This window comes from Natator depressus, chromosome 10 (assembly GCF_965152275.1).
Source record: "Natator depressus isolate rNatDep1 chromosome 10, rNatDep2.hap1, whole genome shotgun sequence".
Classification (NCBI taxonomy): Eukaryota; Metazoa; Chordata; order Testudines; family Cheloniidae; genus Natator; species Natator depressus.
Genome location: NC_134243.1, coordinates 54,449,202 through 54,469,377, shown reverse-complemented (window position 1 = coordinate 54,469,377; position 20,176 = coordinate 54,449,202). Strand labels below are relative to the sequence as shown.

At 41.3% G+C, this 20,176-nt stretch overlaps 1 protein-coding gene across 8 annotated transcripts in view; it reads right to left on the bottom strand.

The window, feature by feature from the left end:
- The window catches only part of APBA2 (amyloid beta precursor protein binding family A member 2), a 202,525-nt gene that overhangs the window by 976 nt on the left and 181,373 nt on the right, over positions 1-20,176 (bottom strand). For 7 of the 8 annotated variants that reach the window (XM_074966195.1, XM_074966196.1, XM_074966193.1 and 4 more), the window contains 2 exons: positions 14,497-14,616; positions 1,704-1,844 (listed from right to left, as the gene is read on the bottom strand). In XM_074966195.1, coding sequence (XP_074822296.1) covers positions 1,704-1,844; positions 14,497-14,616 — 261 coding nt within the window. The remainder of the gene's footprint in view (positions 1-1,703; positions 1,845-14,496; positions 14,617-20,176) is intronic. The other variant, XM_074966201.1, reaches the window with a different exon arrangement.

Sequence of the window (20,176 nt, the reverse complement as noted above, 5' to 3'; positions counted from 1 at the left end):
TACTCAAATATTGACTGGCACTGGATTTTCCTCTGTCTACCCATCCCTTTACACAAACAGTATCTCTAACATGGAATGTGAACCTTTGAACATGCAGTTTAAACTTCACCACCCACTATGTTCTAGTGCATTCAAATTTAGGTAAAGCAAGTTCCCTCACCCCCATTCCCACTAAATCAGCAATTTACAAGAAGTATCATTTTCAATCCTGTTAGCAAGGGTGATTGGGCTCTGACAGGAGTAAAGGTGTCAAATAATCAAAGGAAGCATCTGGCAATTACACTGGTGAATACTCAGTAGGAAGAGTGGGAGGTAAGCAGAGATTTCATTAAACATTGTTAAAAGACATGGCATTGCATGAACAAATTATAACAAACTTTTTTGCAGGTATTAGAAACAACAAACCTATCAACTGTAGCAAAATAAGCACAGATGGACCTGCCACTTTGAATTTTACACCAGGAGGCGTATTGCTACAATACAAGCTGCAAGGAACCAAGCGTGATTTTAGACAGCAGTGAACATTTTAAAGTAATGATAATCTGCACTTGTCAGACTATTTTTAAAAAATCAGATACTGCACAGTCAGGCCATAGCCTTTTATAAATGTACAATTACTTAGGACAGCTTAAACTCTAGCTGCAGTAGTCCAAAAATCATAAATTACCTGGGCTATGTTTTTAACTGCTATAGCCTTCCATTTAACGATTTTTATATACACAGATTTTTTTCGCATTAAAACTACACAATGAAAAATAAGAAAATAAATAATAAAGGCCCACTGCTCCAAGTTAGTGATAATCATTTCACCACTAGAAGTAGGAGCTATGCCAATTCATAAGGGGTGAACTTCTGCCACATACAGCCCTCACCATCCAGTGCTTAAACACTCCTTTAGTGGGTGGGCCTTGGTGGGGAGTAGAGGGAGTTCTCTGTACTAGCTCACCCTAACCAGAGGGTGGAAGGAGCACTGGCTACTGGCTCTGTAGTAATGTGGATGCAGGAGCCACTATGGCAGTCCACAGGGCTGTGTGGTGTATGAATTCCATCTCACCATCCTTGTGGTGTTCCCTGCACAAATCCAGTTAACTACGGCTTTGTGAAGGGAGAGTTGGGCTAACTTGCTGGTCAGTATTTCCATGGCATAAGCATAGTGATGCTACCTGAAATTCAAAAGGGACGAGAAGGCATGTCACCAACACACATCTCGTTTATCAGTCACTAGTTTTGCTAAACATGGTGAGGAACAGAGACATGTTTTACTCTCCTACCCCATTCCCTGATCAGAGTCAGAGAATCTCAGCTAAAATGAAAGGATTAAAATATTCGTCAGTCTTAATCTCTCGCCTCTCTGGCAATCAATTCATTTTATGACTGGAAAATCTAAAACAGAGATTTTTCATAGCTCTTGGCTATAAAATGCTTGACTGATATTTCTTCACCTACCTGAATGGCTGATGACTGACAGCAGCTTCAAATGTCAGAATCAGTCAGGAAAATCTTTCTTGAAAACTAATGGTAAAATCCAGATAATGTAGCCACAACTGCTTTACTTTTATGGTTTCATTGGGGGGAGGAGGGGTGTTAATACAGTGTTAGCACCAGATTGTTTTCAACAGCAGGAGCCGAAGTATGTAGAGAGAGATTCTCACTCACGTGTTTCAACACTTTGATAAAATATTTTAAATTCAGACAATTCTTACCTCTCCCACTGAGTTAGACAAGGCTTGTACTATCTTCTCGTGAGCAGTGGCCACAACACTTTGCCCGTTGATCTCAATAATGCGATGTCCTACTCGGACCCCTCCCCGTTCAGCTATTCCACCTCGCATCAAGCTGCAAATCTGGCAGGCAAAGTCAGAGTTTAATTAAGTTAACAGTTGTGAAGCTGTAGCAGGTCACTCGCAACTGGGTAGGCGGACAGGTTCGCTCTGCCTAAGCCAGTGCACTAAAGAGAGCAGTGTGGCTGTGGTGGATCCGGCTGGCCTTCTAAGTAGGTACCTGAGGGGTTGGGCAGGATTGTGTGCCGGGGCCACTACAGCCACACTATTTTCAACATGTTAGCTCCTGTCCATCTACCTGTGCTAAAACAGCTGCACTGTCACCATGGAAATGAAGTTTCAGGCCCGTGCAAAAAATAAATAAAAAAGGCAGGGGAGGAATGGAACCTTATGAACAATAGTTCAATAGCTGGTATCCCAAAGCAGACCAAACAGGGAGGGGGAAAAAACAAAATAATATGTTCCTTTTGTCCACACATATGTACACTCCAAATTAAACCTTAACCCAGATTTTTGTTTATACCACAAAGTAATCCTTCCAAAAGTACATGGTATTTAAATGTGTCTATAGAAGCGACTAAGTAATGAATGAGAAAATGTTAACTGCTGAAACATCCAAGCAACATGATAAGCTGAAATGACATTTTGTTGAGTGTGTTTCCTGTGAGAGCCCCAACTATTGCTGAGGTGCCAGTTGTAGCATATAATTCAAGGGTTGCCGTGGGAATTTCTTTAAAACTACTACATCGATATAAAAATAATACTTGCACCGCATCAGCTCCATCTCCTGTAGGAAGACTCCCTCAATCAACAGTATGTGACTTTATCACAAATCAGACTGCATTATATTTAAAATGTGTTTTTCTCCATGTAGTCCAAGATCATGGAGAGTGATTCAGCTTAAATAGAAGGCTCCAGGGAGGCCACCTGGCATCTTTCACAACAGAACAGTTACAGCCAGGGCATAGTCCAGAAAACATACTTTAGGACTGTGCTTTCTACCTTAGTGGTTCTCACCCAGGGGGTACGCAGAGGTCTTCCAGGAGGTACAGCAACTCATCTAGATATTTCCCTAGTTTTACAACAGGCTACATAAAAAGCACTAGTGAAGTCAGTACAAACTAAAATTTTATAAAGACAATGACTTGTTTGATTTATTTTAGAATTATATGGTAAAAATGAGAAATGTAAGCAATTTTTCAGTACTAGTGTGCTGGGACACTTTTGTATTTTTATGTCTGATTTTGTAAGCAAGTAGTTTTTAAGTGAGGTGAAACTTGGGGGTACGCAAGACAAATCAGACTCCTGAAAGGGGTACAGTAGTCTGGAAAGGTTGAGAGCCCATGTCCTAGATCACCACTAATGGCAAGAGGATAGCTTGGCATCCTGACAGATTCCATCATTGGACTCCCAAAGGTTGGCAAGTACAGCAGGAATTTTTTGGGTGATGTATATACCTTGCCATAAGAATTGACTTGGGACTATGTTCTCATTTACACAGGCCTCTGACGGAAAAAGAAATGTTGACTATTTTATGGAGTTGGTCAAAGCTTTTCAAGTTTCAAAATTTGAAAAAAAGGTAGATTTAAAAAAATACCAAAAAATCTCTCTTCTCAAACTTTACTATTTTTAGATTGAGCTACAACATGACTGTATTCAGTTATCTTTCTTCCTGGCTTCAGAACAAACAGAGGCGACTTTTAAAAAATCTGTCCTAAGTAACCTGCAAGAAACCTTCATTGGAAATTACTTTGTTAGAAGTACAAGAGCTAGTGACCAAGTGTTATTTCTGTCCACTGCATCTCTTATTTTGGTGACCATTTGATACACTTTTTCATTGCAGTTGTCTACAGCCTTTCCTTGCAAAAGGTTGTAGTGTTTTGTTTTTTAATAATGGTGCCATTACTACCTGCAGGACCTTGGCACAATGCTCTCCTCTTAAAGGGACACTTTGTTCACATTAGATCCAAAATTTAGGATTAGGTAAAAAGCTTTTATAGCAATAGCAACAGAAAAATTACAGTGACTGTTTTTCCCCAACTGGAAACAAACATTACCCCAAATTTACAAGACTTTTACCCAATTCTCCTCTGAATTTTACTCTTTTACTCCGTTACCTTCAACAGAGTTACTGTCAATTTATACCAGTATGAGAACAGGATAAAAAGCTATGGTTAGCATGCAAGAGCCATCATGTGAATTAGAAGAACCCAAAAGATAAATGAATTAGAAACTTTCTGTAAACAAAGATGAAACTGACCAATCTATGTCCTGTTCCAAAAAATCAGAGAAATGCAAAAAAGTAATCAGCTAATAGATATTACAATTTAAATTCTGTTTCAAAAATCAATGTGTTATTAGCAATGTATGTGAAGCAGTTTTTGCTTTTAATATGTATTTAACCTGCCAGTATCCCTTTAAGTCTAAAATGAAATCTTTAACTGAAAAAAACAGAACAGGTTTAAAAGGTCACAAAAAAGAAATAAACAGAGCACAAGGGTATAATAATTTAAATGCTGCAGTCCTTAATCAGACAACATTTCCATTGCCACATAAAGATAGAAAGTCACTCAGTGCTGAATGCAGTGAATCTGCTAAAAAGCACCCATAGCAACCATTTGAATGGAGGAGATTTTTGCCAGTATGCGATTCTGGAGGCCCATTGTTTTAGTGGTGAAATGGTGATTGTGGCAGAGTGGGCTATTCAGGTCTGGGTCCAATTGTGACTCTATTTGTATTGTATCTTCCATTTTGGATTAGCACATCCATTTTGTGTTATGTGCTAAAATCCTGTCTGACCTTGCCCAAAGCAAGGTTACTATGATATATTGCAGTCAGCTACTATGACCAGGAAAGGTGCTCGATGCCTTGGTGAAAGATAATCTCTAAGAGGCCATCAAGGCAATACACTAGGGCCATTTGAGTCAGATTCTCTCTCAACTGCCAGACCATCCCCATGGAACAATGGACTCTACACAGGAGCCTGGAGTGGGACAGGATACAAGCATGCCTATGGAGCACCTGGCAAAAAGGGACAGAGACTGAATTTAAGGAGGGGTGCTTCTCTGAGGGGGGACCATCCATTGCCACAATGAAGACCAAGCTGGAGAGGGAAAAGGCAGGAGGGACTCTGCTTAGCCTGAAATGTTTGCAAGACCTGATTCACAGAAGGGGTAAGATTAAAGGTGGTGGGAGGCTGCGTTTTGGGACTTCTATTATTGTACAAAGGTCTGTAAATCTGTAGTGTTTTGGTTTTTTTTAAACAATGATGTGACTGCGGTTAAGAAATTACTTTGTTAAGGCTGTGTCCCTTGCTTTCCTGTCATGGGTTTAAACTGGTGAAATTCTGGAGAAGCATGTATAAACAACTGAAATGTTCAGGAGGTTTGAGGCAGTAGTTCCAGGACCTGAGTGAGACAGACTGGAGTCCCATGTCTCAATTTAGGAATGGCTCACACAAGAGATCTGAGCTAGGGCGTGCACCTAGGAGACACAGAGCTATGAGAGCTATGACCAGTGAGTAGACTCATTCTGACGCACTTGACTTAGAAGCCTGTGGGACCCAGCCTTTGGGTCCAGTTACAACAAGAAGAGGACTGAGCCAGGCTATAAAATGGATCATTAATTCAGACTAGAGATCCCTTATGAAGTATTTTGTGATTGTAAAAATACGTAACAAAATCCCTTTCACAGTTTCAGTTCCGGGCTGGGAGTGAGAAGGGGGTATGATACAATAGGGATTAGTAAAAGAGATTGGAAATTGTATGATAGGTGCAGTCCTTCAACAGATTTACATTCAGAGGAACTTTGTTTAACTTTGCTTTTTTTTCCAGCTGTTTGTCTTTGTTAACAATCTTGTGAAAAATACAATACAAAACATGAGAGAGAGAAAAATGGCACATCTGTCAGCTGTCAGAAAATACTTGTTCTGAAATATACTTAAAAGAACAGCTTCCTACTTCATCTCTCTCCCATTTTTATTTTTAGTTTAGATTAGAATGGTCACTCATCAAGACACCCCTGCAGCAAAGGAATTTAAAAGCAACCCTGTATGGACATTACACCAGCACTGAAGTTTCATTAAAGTCAAGAAGAAAAGGCTTTTTAACATCCCCTATGTGTCTGTTTCAAAAGGAGCAGTGGCAGTCTGGCAGGGAGGAAAAGGTCACTGGGGAGGTCAGACAAGATAATCACAGGTTTGTAGTTTACCTTGGACTCAGCTTATAGTTTCCTGAAAAGGACTCAGCATAGGGGAAACGACAATCATTTGTATCGTGGAATAGACTTTTGTGGAGTGCCTAGATTGACACTGAAGGAGGCATTGGAGGCACTCAGCACAGGATTAGGAACCCTAGTCTAGACTAGGCCTATCCTCCGAAGTCCAGGTGCTCCAATTATCTCTGCTGCATCCTGCAAAGCTTAGACCTCCAGTACTCTCATTTGTGCAACCCATTAATGTTTGCCTGATTTGCTCTAAAATGAATAAAAATCTGATTATATAACACGCACTAACAGGTCATTTGTCCTTTATAGCACATCGTATTTTTCCAGGAAGAATTTTGATTTGCACATATTACTTCAGGGGGGAAAAAATCTTAAAAGATGTTGGGGATGGGAAAGGGAAATTGGTTTTTAAATGGCTTTAGCTACACCTTCTAAGAGTAATGAACGTGAAACTAGAAAGCAGGAAACTAACTGACATCAGCTCACTTTTCAGGGAGATGGAGAGAACTGCACTTATGCCACTAGCGTGCTCTTATTCACGCACACACAATAACTCAGCTAAATTACAATTAATAGAACATGGAAGGGATTATGTCATGCACATGCCCCCAAAAGAGAATACTGACAGTTTGCCAGGATGGGAAAAATATGGTCTAAATATAGAATTCCCCTAGCTAAAAACAAATCTGATTTGAGCACAAAATCAATCAATCTTGTTCTTGGCTTTTGTGCACATGGACCTGCCCCAGCCCTAATTGCCTGTGCACCTCCAGGAAGGACACCTCTCTACCCCAATCATTGCCTTTCACCTGTAAAATAAGTATCCCTTGTGTTTTGTGTCCTGTTCCGTGTGAGTCACATCAGCCCCCTACCAAACCTTCACTCCCACATGCTCCACACCACAAATCCAGCTGGCAGTCCCACTTCACAGATCACACAGGGAATAAGAACAGAGTGGAGGCTGACCTTCAAAGCAGTAGCTCTGCTTCTGTACCAATAGTTTTCTAGTAATAGCTACTATACTACACTACCATGGATCTATTAATTAATTACCCCACATGCGTTTCATCTACCCCACACCACTGGCGACTCAGTTAGCTAATACTTTGCTCTCAAGGCAGGCCTGCCCAGAGCTGGAGAATTGTGATCCTAACCCCAAAGTCTAGCTGCATACCAAGAATATTCAGTTCACTCAGATAAAACTAGATTAATCTTGCTTCTAATATGCCCTTTTTCAGATTCATAAATTCCAAAGACATGCAAAATCCGTATGCCCTGCTTGGAATGGAGTGCAATTTTCTATACTGCATAACTATTTTATTTAATCAGGTATACTTACGTTGCATGCATGTGAAGGAAGGCTAAAAATTTGGCCCTTCATAGTCAAAGAAAAAAATACAATGCATATTTGGAACAGGAACAAAGACACAGATTTTACATTAAGACAGAAATTCTTAGAGATGGACAGAAAAATATACACATGACAATGGCACCAAGTCAATAGTTTTCCTTTCATGTGTCTGACATATCTCCTTACTCTACTGCTCTAAACAAAGCAGTGCAGAGCAAAGACAGTATCCGTGATCACCACTACAAAAACCAGCAGTTTACCAGCAGTTCCCAAACAGGAGTATCTGAGATACCACACTCACCCCCCTCTATTTCTAACAGACAAGTAACAGCAGTATATCAGCTACGGTTGGGTAGGGAGTGTAGTAAATTTTGTCTTTTTTCATAGTCAACACTATGCAGAAGACAGTGCTGGGGTCTATTCTGTCTCCTGGTAAGAGGCAGGAAGGGCACAGCTTGATTTTGTATATCGGAGGTGCAGTTAGCAGAGCTGAGATTTTAAAAACTGAACGGTTTACCTTTTGCAAACTGAGAACAATAGTAAAATTGTCTTTTGATTTGTAAATTGAGAAAAAAGGTGATCCTAGCTGAGAAAGAATCATAGAATATCTGGGTTGAAAGGGACGTCAGGAGGTCATCTAGTCCAACCCTCTGCTCAAAGCAGGACCAATCCCCAATTTTTGCCCCAGATTCCTAAATGGCCCCCTCAAGGATTGAACTCACAACCCTGGGTTTAGCAGGCCAATGCTCAAACCACTGAGCTATCCCTCCCCCCCAATACTGTATGGAACCCCATGATGACAATTTTTGCAGTCACTATCCTTATTATAACCACATGGCAAGCATTATTATTATTTATTTGTTGAGCTCTGAGCATTTTGTTCACTGCTAAATAGAAGCATCATAAAACATGGCATGTGCCCCAAGGACTTTGCAGTCTAATTCAGATACAGACACAATACACTGGCAATGGGGCAAGCTGGAAGCAGTGGAAGTGCCTGAGTTGAAAGGCTTTGTGTGGATGAAAAATATCCTCACAATATTGGCAATTTCCTTAGAACCCTCTCTCTCTAAATACAATGCCACAAACAATGGAATCCTTTCCTATTCTGTCAAAGCTCACACAATATAGGGGAGAGAAAATGCCTCTGTAGTCATTGCTCCTTGTTTGTGAAAACAGCCTCCTTCAGCCTTTGAAAGATATTTTCGTCTGTACTATAAATAACAGTATGAGCTGTGCCATCGAACGCATGGGCTGTAATTAGATTTCAGGGTTCTGCTGTGGTTCATAAACCACTTCAGCAACCCTTTCATGGTTAAAGGAGCCAGCAGAGCCATCCACAGAATTGCAACCTTGATTTCACTCCCATGGAACATATAATTTGCAGACAGTTTTTACCTTCTAATCATACAGATGACAAAATCTTCCAGACTGCAGTACATCCATTTAGTACAGCTCTCTATCAAAACAATATTTTTCCATAAAATTAGAAGTTTATTACCTGCCACAGGGAATTTGTACATAATAATCAGACAGGAAAAAGCCATCATGTGCCCCAAAGAACCCTGTAAATACATTTTCCTCACTATAAAAAACTGCAGACAACAGGTCCACTTCCAGTACACGCTTTGAGAAGCAAACGGAAAAGTGAACTGTCAGCACTGTAGAACAAAGGCAGTGATATTTCTGTGGCATATTCCATCTGATGCTCTGATAGCGCTTTACAAACATCAGACAATTAAAAACCTTCACAATAGGAAAGCAGTGAGGGAAAACAGTAATATTTTACCCTCATTTTAGAATCTGATCTAACCAGGGCAAGGATCTAACCAGGATCTTGCACTTGGTGGGTGTCAATAGAACCATAACAATAGGCACAGATCTTTCTATCTCAAGTTCTTTTGGGCTTTTGGGCTTCTCAGTCGCTGGCCATCGGAGGCAGGGCCCATTGCAGAGGAGAAGCACTGAGTCTCGGTGGGGGAAAATGCTGAATGCACCACTGTAATGAACATTCTCTGGTAACTAGGAAGTTAAGTGACATTAGTTCCTCAAAGGAGGCCATACAGTGACAATGGGGTGAGCCTGATTGTAGAACTTCAGGAAAAAACGGAGAGTGTGAACCTGTGTCTCATGCATTAAAGACAGTGGCAGCATTAGGCATGTGTGTAATAGGGCCCCCACACCACACAGACAGCTGCTGGTCAGAGGATCACTTAAATTCTTCACTGCATCTAAATCCAGCACCAGTGGGGAGAGAATGAATGGCCTAACTGCCTTACACCGCACACTGCTTAGAAAGTTGTGCTTTGGCCCCACCTCCTGGCTTCCTGATCCAACTCAGGCGTTGGTCTAGCTGAGGCCGTGCAGCCTCACAAACAGGTGAGTGGGTGAGGGTTTTGGGCAAGTGGCGCGCCATGGGCACATGGAGGTGAGGGGTGACCTATCTATATGTAGAAAGCGAGATGGGTGGAGAATGACATGCTTCTTCCCAGACAGCCCAGGAAAATCCAGCACTGACTATCACAATGGACTTCGATAGCAACAGGTGCAATTCACCCCTGTGCATAAGGTCAGCACAAAGCCTATGTACCATTTAGGGCCTACACGCACACCAGACAGAACTGAAATCTAAAATTAACCTTCTACTTTAAACAGCTAGTCTTCATTAAGCATCCTGGGCTAAAATATGCTACCCCAAAATGATCCCTCCTTTCCCCAAAAATAGATTCAGGTCAATATGACTTTATTAGCTATCTCCAGAATGAATACAACCAAAACCAGAAAATTTATCATTCTTAGCTTGTTAAGCTTCCATCAGAACTCAAGATACATGGCAGCATACCCCTTGTAGCCCATGCGGCCACAGTACCAGATTCAATTGGCAAGTTCAGAAAGGGGATACTACCATAGAGGAAGTTCAGGCAAAGGTGTACTGAGCCAGGATGTCTATAGTTTGCTGTATTTGTTGAACATGGTGACAGCCCTGGAGATGATTAAATAAAGCATGATTCATCTGGATCTAATTCTCGTGAGCAAGAGCCTATATCCTATTTTCGGCGGGGGGGGGGGGGGGGGGGGGAAACAGTAGCAGAACAAAGTTAGAACTAAATCTGTATGGTTTTTTCATCTGCTACAGATTTTCCACCGTGTTAAGTGACAAGCTGTAATAGGGAAAACCTTAGCACTTACATAAATAACGAGTTTTATTCCAGTTTGCCCACTGTGTACTGAACAGACTGTAATATATTAAGAGTAAAACTCTGCCAGTTAAATTCTTTGCTCTTCAACCATTTATTCAGAGCAAATGGCTAAACCCTGATACATAGTTTATTTTTTCACTGAAATCATTTTGAATGTTAGGTACTGCATGTATTTAAATCCTGCAGCACACATTTTGTTAAGTATATATCTTAAATATAAATGAAAGGGGGGAATTCCCTATATATAAGCGTAAGATGAAGGAAAAAATAAAATATTAATCACTTGCTCAGTTACAGCCATTTTACTGCACTTTTAAAACAGAACCCCTCTTTTGTAAAGATCTTTGAGATTACAGATGAAAAGTGATAAATATCAATAGTAAAGATAGGATTGGACACAAACCAACCTGATATAACCCATGAACCACAAACATAATGAAATTAGAGGGGAATTATTACATTTAAATGCCACCATCATTTCTAAGCAAGTGGCTCTGAAGCTTTTGCACAAAAGGTGAACCACATCTTGAGAGACTGTCTCATGTTCACCTCCCTCCCCATTCATGATGGCACAACATCCCTGTGGCAACTACAGCCACTGCTTCCATCATGTATGCATTTTTAGCTGACTTTGGAGCAAGAACGGTTTGCTTTTGTTCTACACTTTCTACTTCTGCTCCTTTCATCTCCTTCCGTTTGCTCTGGTTCTCTCAGCTGGAAACCAGGGAAGCTAGCACAATCTGACCAGCCAACTGTTCGCAGAGCGCCGGAAAGTGTCTCGCAGAGCACATCTCTGCATTGAGCAAGGAAATGAAATCCTACAGAGATAGAGAAGTGTTGCACTTGCCTACTTTTCATCTTTCCCACCTGTACATGTCTGCCTAATGTGCTATGGGAACAAAATCCAGCCTGAAAAGCCTTTTTGCCTTAATACATTCAGGTTGTTTACAGACCATTCAGGAATTTAATGGCTTTACATCCTGCACAAAGGAGATATGCAGAATGAAGGCAAATACAGCAAGCCTGTGTTCTGATGAGGCATGTAAATAACTAGCAGATGCATGCATAACAAGATAATGGCACAGAAGTGGAGGACATTTAATTTATAGCCATTCAAGCAAGTTATCCCTTCTCTAAGCTAATGCTGAATCAAGAGGAAAAAGTGCCTGAGTATTTTTTTTTCAGCCCAGTGATCCGTTATAATTACATATCTGGTAATTAGAAAATTCTGCTTTCTAAAATGTGAAGAGTAAATGATAAGAGAGTTGCATTATTACAGTAATATATTTTAAAATATAAATCAAACAGAGTACATGTGTGCCAATTATTGGCCTTCAAATCCAAACTGTGACTTCTCATAACTGAATTGTGTTGCAGGGCCTTCTTATTCTTCACCGCTTACTATAATTTCTGAGACTTGTTTGGTGAATTTGGTATACTTCATTTTGAGCACTAACGTAAATGTTGAGACGAACTCAAACTGAATTGTGACCATATACCAAACGGTAAACATGGTAAATGTCCACTAGGTGGAGCCAAACCACCATGAACTGAAACAGCTGTGACACTAAAAGTTCAGTTAAGGTGGTAAGTGTGTGAAGAAGGTGAGGAAGTGGCAAGGGGAAGAGAAATACAGACTGTGCCTCAGTCTGTATTATCTTTTCTCACTGGAGTTGGGAGAAATAATTCACATGCTCCCACCAGTGCCCACTCCTCCCCACTTCTGCCCAAACTCACTCCAGAACTGCTTCGGAGGGATTCAGAGGGGAACTGTGAAAGCCGACAGGTGTGGAGGAGCAAACAGTTCAGACAGACACATCCCGTAAGGGAAGATTTATTAAACAGGATTCTCTATATCCTAGTAAAGAGGAGAGGATAGAAGTTGCTGAAGTACAGGTAGCAACTGAAGAGAAACAGTCCAATGAAAGAGATTCTCATTCAATTACATCACATGAAAGCAGACGACTAAATATTGACAAGTTTTATAAGTGTTTGTATACAATTCTAGAAGGCTAAATACTAAGATGGGTGAACTTGAGTGCCTGGTATTAAATGAGGACATTGATATAATAGGCATTACAGAAACTTGGTAGCACAATGATTATCAATGGGACACAGTAATAACAGGGTACAAAACATACAAGAGGTCACACTGGTGTGGGAGTGGCCGTGGCCCTATATGTGAAAAAAGCATAGAGTCAAATGTAATAAAAAAATCTTAAATGAATCGAACTGTAACAAAGAATCTTTATAGACAGAAATCCCATGCTTGACTAGTCAGAGTATAGCAATAGGAATATACTACTGACCACCTGGCCAGGATGGTGACAGTGACTGTGAAATACTCAGAGAGATTAGAATGGCTACAAAAACAAAAAAACCAATAATAATGGGGGATTTCAACTATTTCCAGATAGACTGGGTACATTAATGTGTGCTTCTTGAAGCAGCTAGTCCTGGACCTACAAGGGGAGAGGTATTTCCTGACTTGATCCTAAATAGATCATATGATCCGCTCCAAGGAGGTGAAGACAGCTGAACCACCCAGTAATAGTGACCATAATGTAATTTAAATGTAACATCCCTGTAGGGGAGAAAATACCAAAGAAGCCTACCACAAGTAGCATTTAACTTCAAAAGGGGGAACTACACAAAAATGAGGAGGCTAGTTAAACGGAAATTAAAAAGAACAGTCACAAGAGTCAAATGCCTGCAAGCTGCATGGAAACTATTTAAAAACACCATAACGGAGGCTCAAATTAAATGTGTACCTTAAATAAAACAAGCCGTTAAGAGGATCAAAAAACCCACCACCATGGCTAAAGCACAGAGTAAAAGTGGCAGTTGCAGGCAAAAAGCTATCATACTGGCAGGGTGGATGGAAGATGAGAAGCAGGCATATTCCCAGCTCCCTCTTTCAAATAATGGATGCTCTATTTATTGTGAAACTCCTCTGAAAATTAACCCTTTTCTCCAAAGGCCCCAATGTTAGTAAGTTCCACTGCATGTGCATCTCTAAAACTTGCCATTCGATGCTTCTCCTGTTATTTGCAATGTATTTAGAATATTCTTTATTCCTAGAATGCGGAAGCACCCCAGACGTTGCAAACAACATTTAAAGTTATATTGCTAATGAAAAGGTTTTACCAGGCATAGCACCACATCGTAGATAGAGCTAAGTGAAGGATATGGCATATAGTACATCAGAGGAAGCACAGACAAAGGGGTAGCAGATTTAAGGATGTTGATGAACAGAAGATTTAATAAGAAGATCTGGTAAATCAAGGGATCAAAATGCAAAAAGAGAGGCCCTGTGTTTGTGAAATATGGGCACAGATCAGACAAACTGAATTTTCTCAGAAAACAGAGATCCTGATGGCATGATGGTCTTAGTTAATGAGTGATTATGACTCAAGCACACCTACAAGCTCTACACAAATTTTCACTGACTATGAACAGCCCCTTCTCTTCAAGCCCATCAGCAGCAATGAATACTTCAGGGATGGGACTTATGCTTGTGAATTCAGGTCTCACTGACCTCAACAACTGGCACAGCCTAACTGCACTGCATGCCCCACATCAACAGCCTGTCACGTCCTTGACTGCTACTTTACTTCTCTCACCCTCCCATCTGTTCCTTCTGCTAGACAGATGCTAGGACATCCAATCTCCTAAAAATCAAACGTTTACTTTGCATTTGAGTACGTCCTACAACAAACAACATTACGTACACACACACACTTATCTCCACAACATACAGATGTAACATTCTGCCTCTGCATATACTGCTTTGCAAGGCTACTTTATAAACCAGGAAGCTCAAAAGGTTCAAAGTGCACACAAAGCACACAATTTGTTTGTTTTTTTTTAAATACTCCAGTTATTTAGCTTTTTAACATGTTTCCACATAAAAGCCATAACAATTAAAGTACAAACTTACAATTCCATTCTGTACACTGAAGCCCAGCTGGTATTTCAGGTCTGGTCGTTTTATGAGGACGGTTGTAACAGGAGGACAGCTGACAATGTTCAGTTTCACCTGCGTCTGGTTCTTAAGACCCTGAAAAATATCCCAAATGTTAGCATTTTCTGAAGTGGTTCTAACTGGTGCTCACTGGAAGTATGTGAAGTAGCTGAGCTTGAAACCCTGTACCCCTCCCCGCTTGCAGCTGCAACTAACACAGGACTGCCCATATGAAGGAACATTCTGCCACTCTAAATTAAAATTATCCTATTGATCCTGAGGAAAGAAGTCAGGGACTCTTTCTGAACTCTTAGTCCAGCTGACCATCCCAAAACCTTACCAACAATAACAATGCACTCTCATATAGATAGCACCTTCAATCCAATGATCTCACAGCCCTTCATAATCGTTAAAGGATGCAGCTTCAATGTGTCTAAGATATTGTAATCTCCATTTTACAAATGGGGTAGTGAGGCCAAGGCCTTCTCTGCTCTAATGAAGTATCGCAAATTTTCCAACCATCATTAACGCCAAACCATCTCCAACAGCATTAGCAATACTGTGGGCTGTAGTTCTGATTGGCTCACAATGAAGATGACTGGAAGTGGAAGCTACAGGATGTATATTATTATGGAGGGGGTACCTAAAAGATGTTTCATTTTCATGACATGCCGACTGGTAGGGCCGATGGAAGAGAAGATCCGAAGTTTGGAGATGCATCTAGAAACTATGGTTGAGTTTCAAAGGGGATTTGAGTGGCTAATGGAGGAAAGGAGAGAGGAGGCTAAAGAGGAACCTCAAGACTTGCAAGTGCAGGCCTGGATCAGAGAACTGTAAGGGTACACTGCTGGATAAGGAAAGTGGCAGTGGAAACATATGATTATAAGAACAAGGCAGAGGGAAAAACAGGCTAGTAAAAGAGAAATAAAGATGAGGAACAGGTTTGCTGAGTTAGAAAATGAAAGGGAGAGGCAGGCTGGGAGAACAAGGAAGAAGAGAAGTGCTACTATTCTACAAGAAGAGGGGAAGAGACAATGGAGATAGCTGGAGTTCAGAGCCCCAGGAGGATAGAGGATGACTCTCAGAAGGTTACAAGGGGGAACAGAAGACAAGACAAATTATAGCCAGAAAGAACAGAAGGGGGAATGCCGGAGAAATGCTCCAGAAAGAGGCAGATCGGTGTGACTTGGACTTCCTATTAAGAAAAATGGACAGCCTGTCACCAGGGCTGATCCCAAGCACAGATGAGTGTTCTGTCTGCTGGGAGCTAATGATAGAGGATGTGGACATGAGGCGAAGAGGATCCTAATGGGAGCAGGAAAGAATCCACTGACTCTCCTTCACATCGGAACAAATGGTACTGCTGGATTCTTACTTGGAAACGTTTAGGAAAACTATGCCAGGCTGGGGAAGATGCTTAAAGAAAGGGAGACTTGGGTGATCTTCACTGGGGTTGGTCCTGCTTTGAGCAGGGGGGTGGACTAGATGACCTCCTGTGGTCTCTTCCAACCCTATGATTGGGATTCCACTTGTCTGTAGAGGAGGACAGTGAAGGTGAGACAAGATTATGATGATCAACAGATGGCTCAGGCAGTGGTGCTATGAGGAAGGCTTTGGGATGTTCAACCACTGGGAGGCATTCACAGGGACTGTTCTCATGGGATGGACTCCACCTGAGCAGGGAGGGAAATAGACTTCTGGGATGGAGGTTGACTGATTAAAAGAACTTTAAACTAGGAATTCGGGGGAGACGGTTGGGAGATGCTCATGTAATCTTCACACCTGATTTTAACATTAACCGGGAGGAAAATCAAATAAAAGAGGATACAGCAGTGGATAAAGGAACAACAGAGTGTAGGAGAATGGACAACAAGAGGAAAGGCAGTGCCAACATCACTGACAGTAAGTTAGGTAGGCTTAACTGGCAGTAAAATGACTATACCTAATCAGGTGAAGAATCTGGGTGAAGCCAAGCAAAAACAACTAAGATGTCTGTACAGCAATGCAAGGAGCCTGGGTAACAAAATGAAGGAACTAGAACTACTAGTGCAGGATATAGGGATAACAAAAATACGGTAGAATAGTAGTCATGGTCGGAACACAGGTATTGAAGGTATGTCCTATTCAGGAAAGACAGAAGTAAAGAAAAAGGTGGTGGAACAGCACTGTGCATTAATGACAAGGTAGACTGTAAAGAAATTAGAAGTGATGGAATGGATAAAATGGCATACGTGTGGGTCAAAATCACTTTAGAGAAGAAACATAACAGAGGTTGCACTGGGATAGTGCTTAGAATCTGCTACAAATCCCCTGGATCTGATGTGGATATGGATAGAGATCTTTTCGGTATTTTTAATTAAATACTACTACTGGGAATTTTGTGATCATGGGAGACTAATTACCAACATCATCATGTAATACCAAGCACTCAATTTCACCCATCTCAGTACTTAAGAATTCTAGCATTTGTAAACAAGCACTTATACAATTTGTCAATATTTAGTTGTCTACCTTCATGTGGTGTAATTGAATGGGACTCTCTTTTGTTGGACTTTTTCTATTAATTTCCTACCTGTACTTTATCAACTTCTCTCTTCTCCTCTTTACTAGGACATAGAGTTTCCCCTTTAATAAATCCTCCCCCTAAGAGATGTGTCTGTGCGAACCACGGATTCTCCTACCCCTGTTGGCTTTTCCCCAGCCCTTAATTTAAAAACTCCTCTATGACTTTTAAGTATACATGCCAGTAACCTGGTTCCATTTTGGTTTAGGTGGAGTCCATCCTCCCTCTATAGGCACCTCCTTTCCCAAAAGGTACCCCAATTCCTAACAAACCTAAATCCCTCCCCCGAACATCTCATCCACACATTGAGACCCTGCAGTTCTACCCATCTAACTGGCCCTGCGCATAGCTGGAAGCATTTCAGAGAATGCTACCGTGGAGCTCCTAGACTTTAATCTCTTATGTAGCAGCCTAAATTTGGCTTCCAGGGTCTTTCTCTCCTACATTTCCCTATGTCATGCATACCTACGTGTACCATGACTACTGGCTCCTGCCAAGCACTGCACATAAATCTGTCTTGATGCCTTGAGAGGACCACAACCTTTGCACCCAGCAGGCAGTTCACCATGCTGTTCTCCCAGTCATTTACTAACCAACTATATTTCTAATAATTAATTCCCCCATTTGTATTACCTCTCTCTTCATAGTAACAGGGGTCCCCTCCCCCAAAGAGGTATACTCAGTGTGAGAGGGTACCATGGCATCATCCGGAAGGAGGGTCCCAACTATGGGATTGTTTCCCTCCACTCCAGCTTGATGTTCTCTTTCACAGACTTTCATCCTCCTCAACAGCACAGAGGCTGTCAGATGGGGGATGGGACCGCTCTATTGTGTCCCAGAAAGTCTCTTCTATGTATCTCTCTGTCTCCCTTCGCTCCTCCAGTTCAGCCACTCTGTTCTCAAGAGCCCATACTCAATCTCTGGGGGCCATGAGCTGCTTGCACCAAATGCACACATACGCCACCTGACCATAAAGCAGGTAATTATACATGCTGCATTCAGTGCAATAAACTGGCTAGCTCCCACTCTGGGGCTGGACTTCTGCCGGCGTGATTTTTACTCTTGCAGGGTTGTGTGTGTGTTTTCTTTTCCTTTTTGTGGGGGAGGGGAGAAGGGAAGGGGATGTTGGCCTAAATTTAGAGAATGTTATTTAGGTGTAACTGGCTGTCATGCTCAGTCTCTAAAGCCCCTCTGAAAACTCCTGTTTCCTGCTCTTGTTCGCTAGCTCCTCTGGTTGCTTATGAAAAAGGGATCCGAAAAGGATTAGGGATCAAAGAATGGCAGGCTAGAACCTCATGTGGAAGCTCTCAGCCTTGCAGGCTACTAGGCTCAGCACACAGCCCCCCAAATAGACCACACTATAAACTTCAATAAAGCAGGCACACAGCAAGCAAGGAAGCACACAACAACAAAACCACTGTTTTTTTAAAAAAAATCTCCAGAGGTGATCCTGACAATTACAGGCCAGTAAGCCTAACTTAGGTACCAGGCAAATTGGTTGAAATTATAAGTAAAGAACAGAATTATCAGACACACAGATTAACAATATGTTGGGGAAGAGTTAACATAGCTTTTGTAAAGGGAAATCACGCCTCACCAATCTATTAGAATTCTCTGAGGGCGTCAACAAGCACGTGGACAAGGGTGATCTGGTGGGTACAGTGTACTTGGACTTTCAAAAGCCTCTGACAAGGTCCCAACCCAAAGGCTCCCAGGCAAAGTAAGCAGTCATGGGATAAGAGGGAAGGTCCTCTCATGGATCAGTAACTGGTTAAAAGATAGGAAAGAAAGGGTAGGAATAAACTGTCAGTTTTCACAGTGGAGAGAGATGAACAATGGTGTCCCCCAGGGATCTGTACCGAGACTAGTGCTGTTCAACATATTCATAAAAGATCTGGAAAAAGGGGTAAACAGTGAGGTGGCAAAGTTTGCAGACAATAAAAAATGACTTAAGATAGTTAAGTCCAAAGCTGACTGTGAAGAGTTACAAAGGGATCTCACAAAACTGGGTAACTGGGAACAAAATGGCAGATGAAATGCAGTGTTGATAAATGCAAAATAAATGCAAATAATTATGAAAACATAATCCCAACTATATATACAAAATGATGGGGTCTAAGTTAGCTGTTACCACTCAAGAAAGAGATCTTGGAGTCATTGTGGATAGTTCTCTGAAAACATCTGCTCAATGTGCAGCAGCAGTCAAAAAAGCTAGGACAGTGATAGACAATAAGACAGTAAATATCATAATGCTATGATATAAATCCCTGGTACACCCATACCTTGAATACTACATGCAGTTCTGGTAGCCCCATTTCAAAAAAGATATATTAGAATTGGAAAAAAGTACAGAGAAGGGCAACAAAAATTATAAGGGTACAGAACAGCTTTCATATGGGGAGAGATTTAAAAAACTGGGACTGTTCATCTTAGAAAAGAGATGACTAAGGGTCGATTTGATATAGGTCTATCAAATCATGAATGGTGTGGAGAAAGTGAACAGGAAGTGTTATTTATCCTTTCACTTAACACAAGAACCAGGGGTCACCCAATAACAAACATAAAGAAGTACTTCTTCACACAGTGCACAGCCAACCTGTGGAATTCGTTGTTGGGAATGCTGTGAAGGCCAAAAGTATAACTGGATATAACTGAATTAGATAAGTTCATGGAGGATAAGTCTATCAATGTCAAGTAGCCAAGCGTACAGGGATTCAACCCCATGCTCTGGGTGTCCTTAAACCTTTAACTGCCAGAATCTGGGACTGGATGACAGGTAGTAGATCACTTGATAAATTTCCCTATTCTGTTCGAAACATCTGGCACGGGCCCTTGTCGGAAGACAGGACACTAGGCTATATGGACAACTGATCTGACTGGGCATTCTTATGTTAATTTCCCGGTTATACATTGGAGGAGAAGTGCTACTAATAATGGTAGGGCCAAGATATTCCTGGATGGGACATCGGGCAGATTTCTTCACTAAACAGTCACCGAACCAACAAGAAGTGATGCCATTTTAGATTTAGTGTTGACAAGTAGAAAGGACCTCATAGAAGAACTGGCTGTAGAGGACAGCTTTGGTTTGAGTGA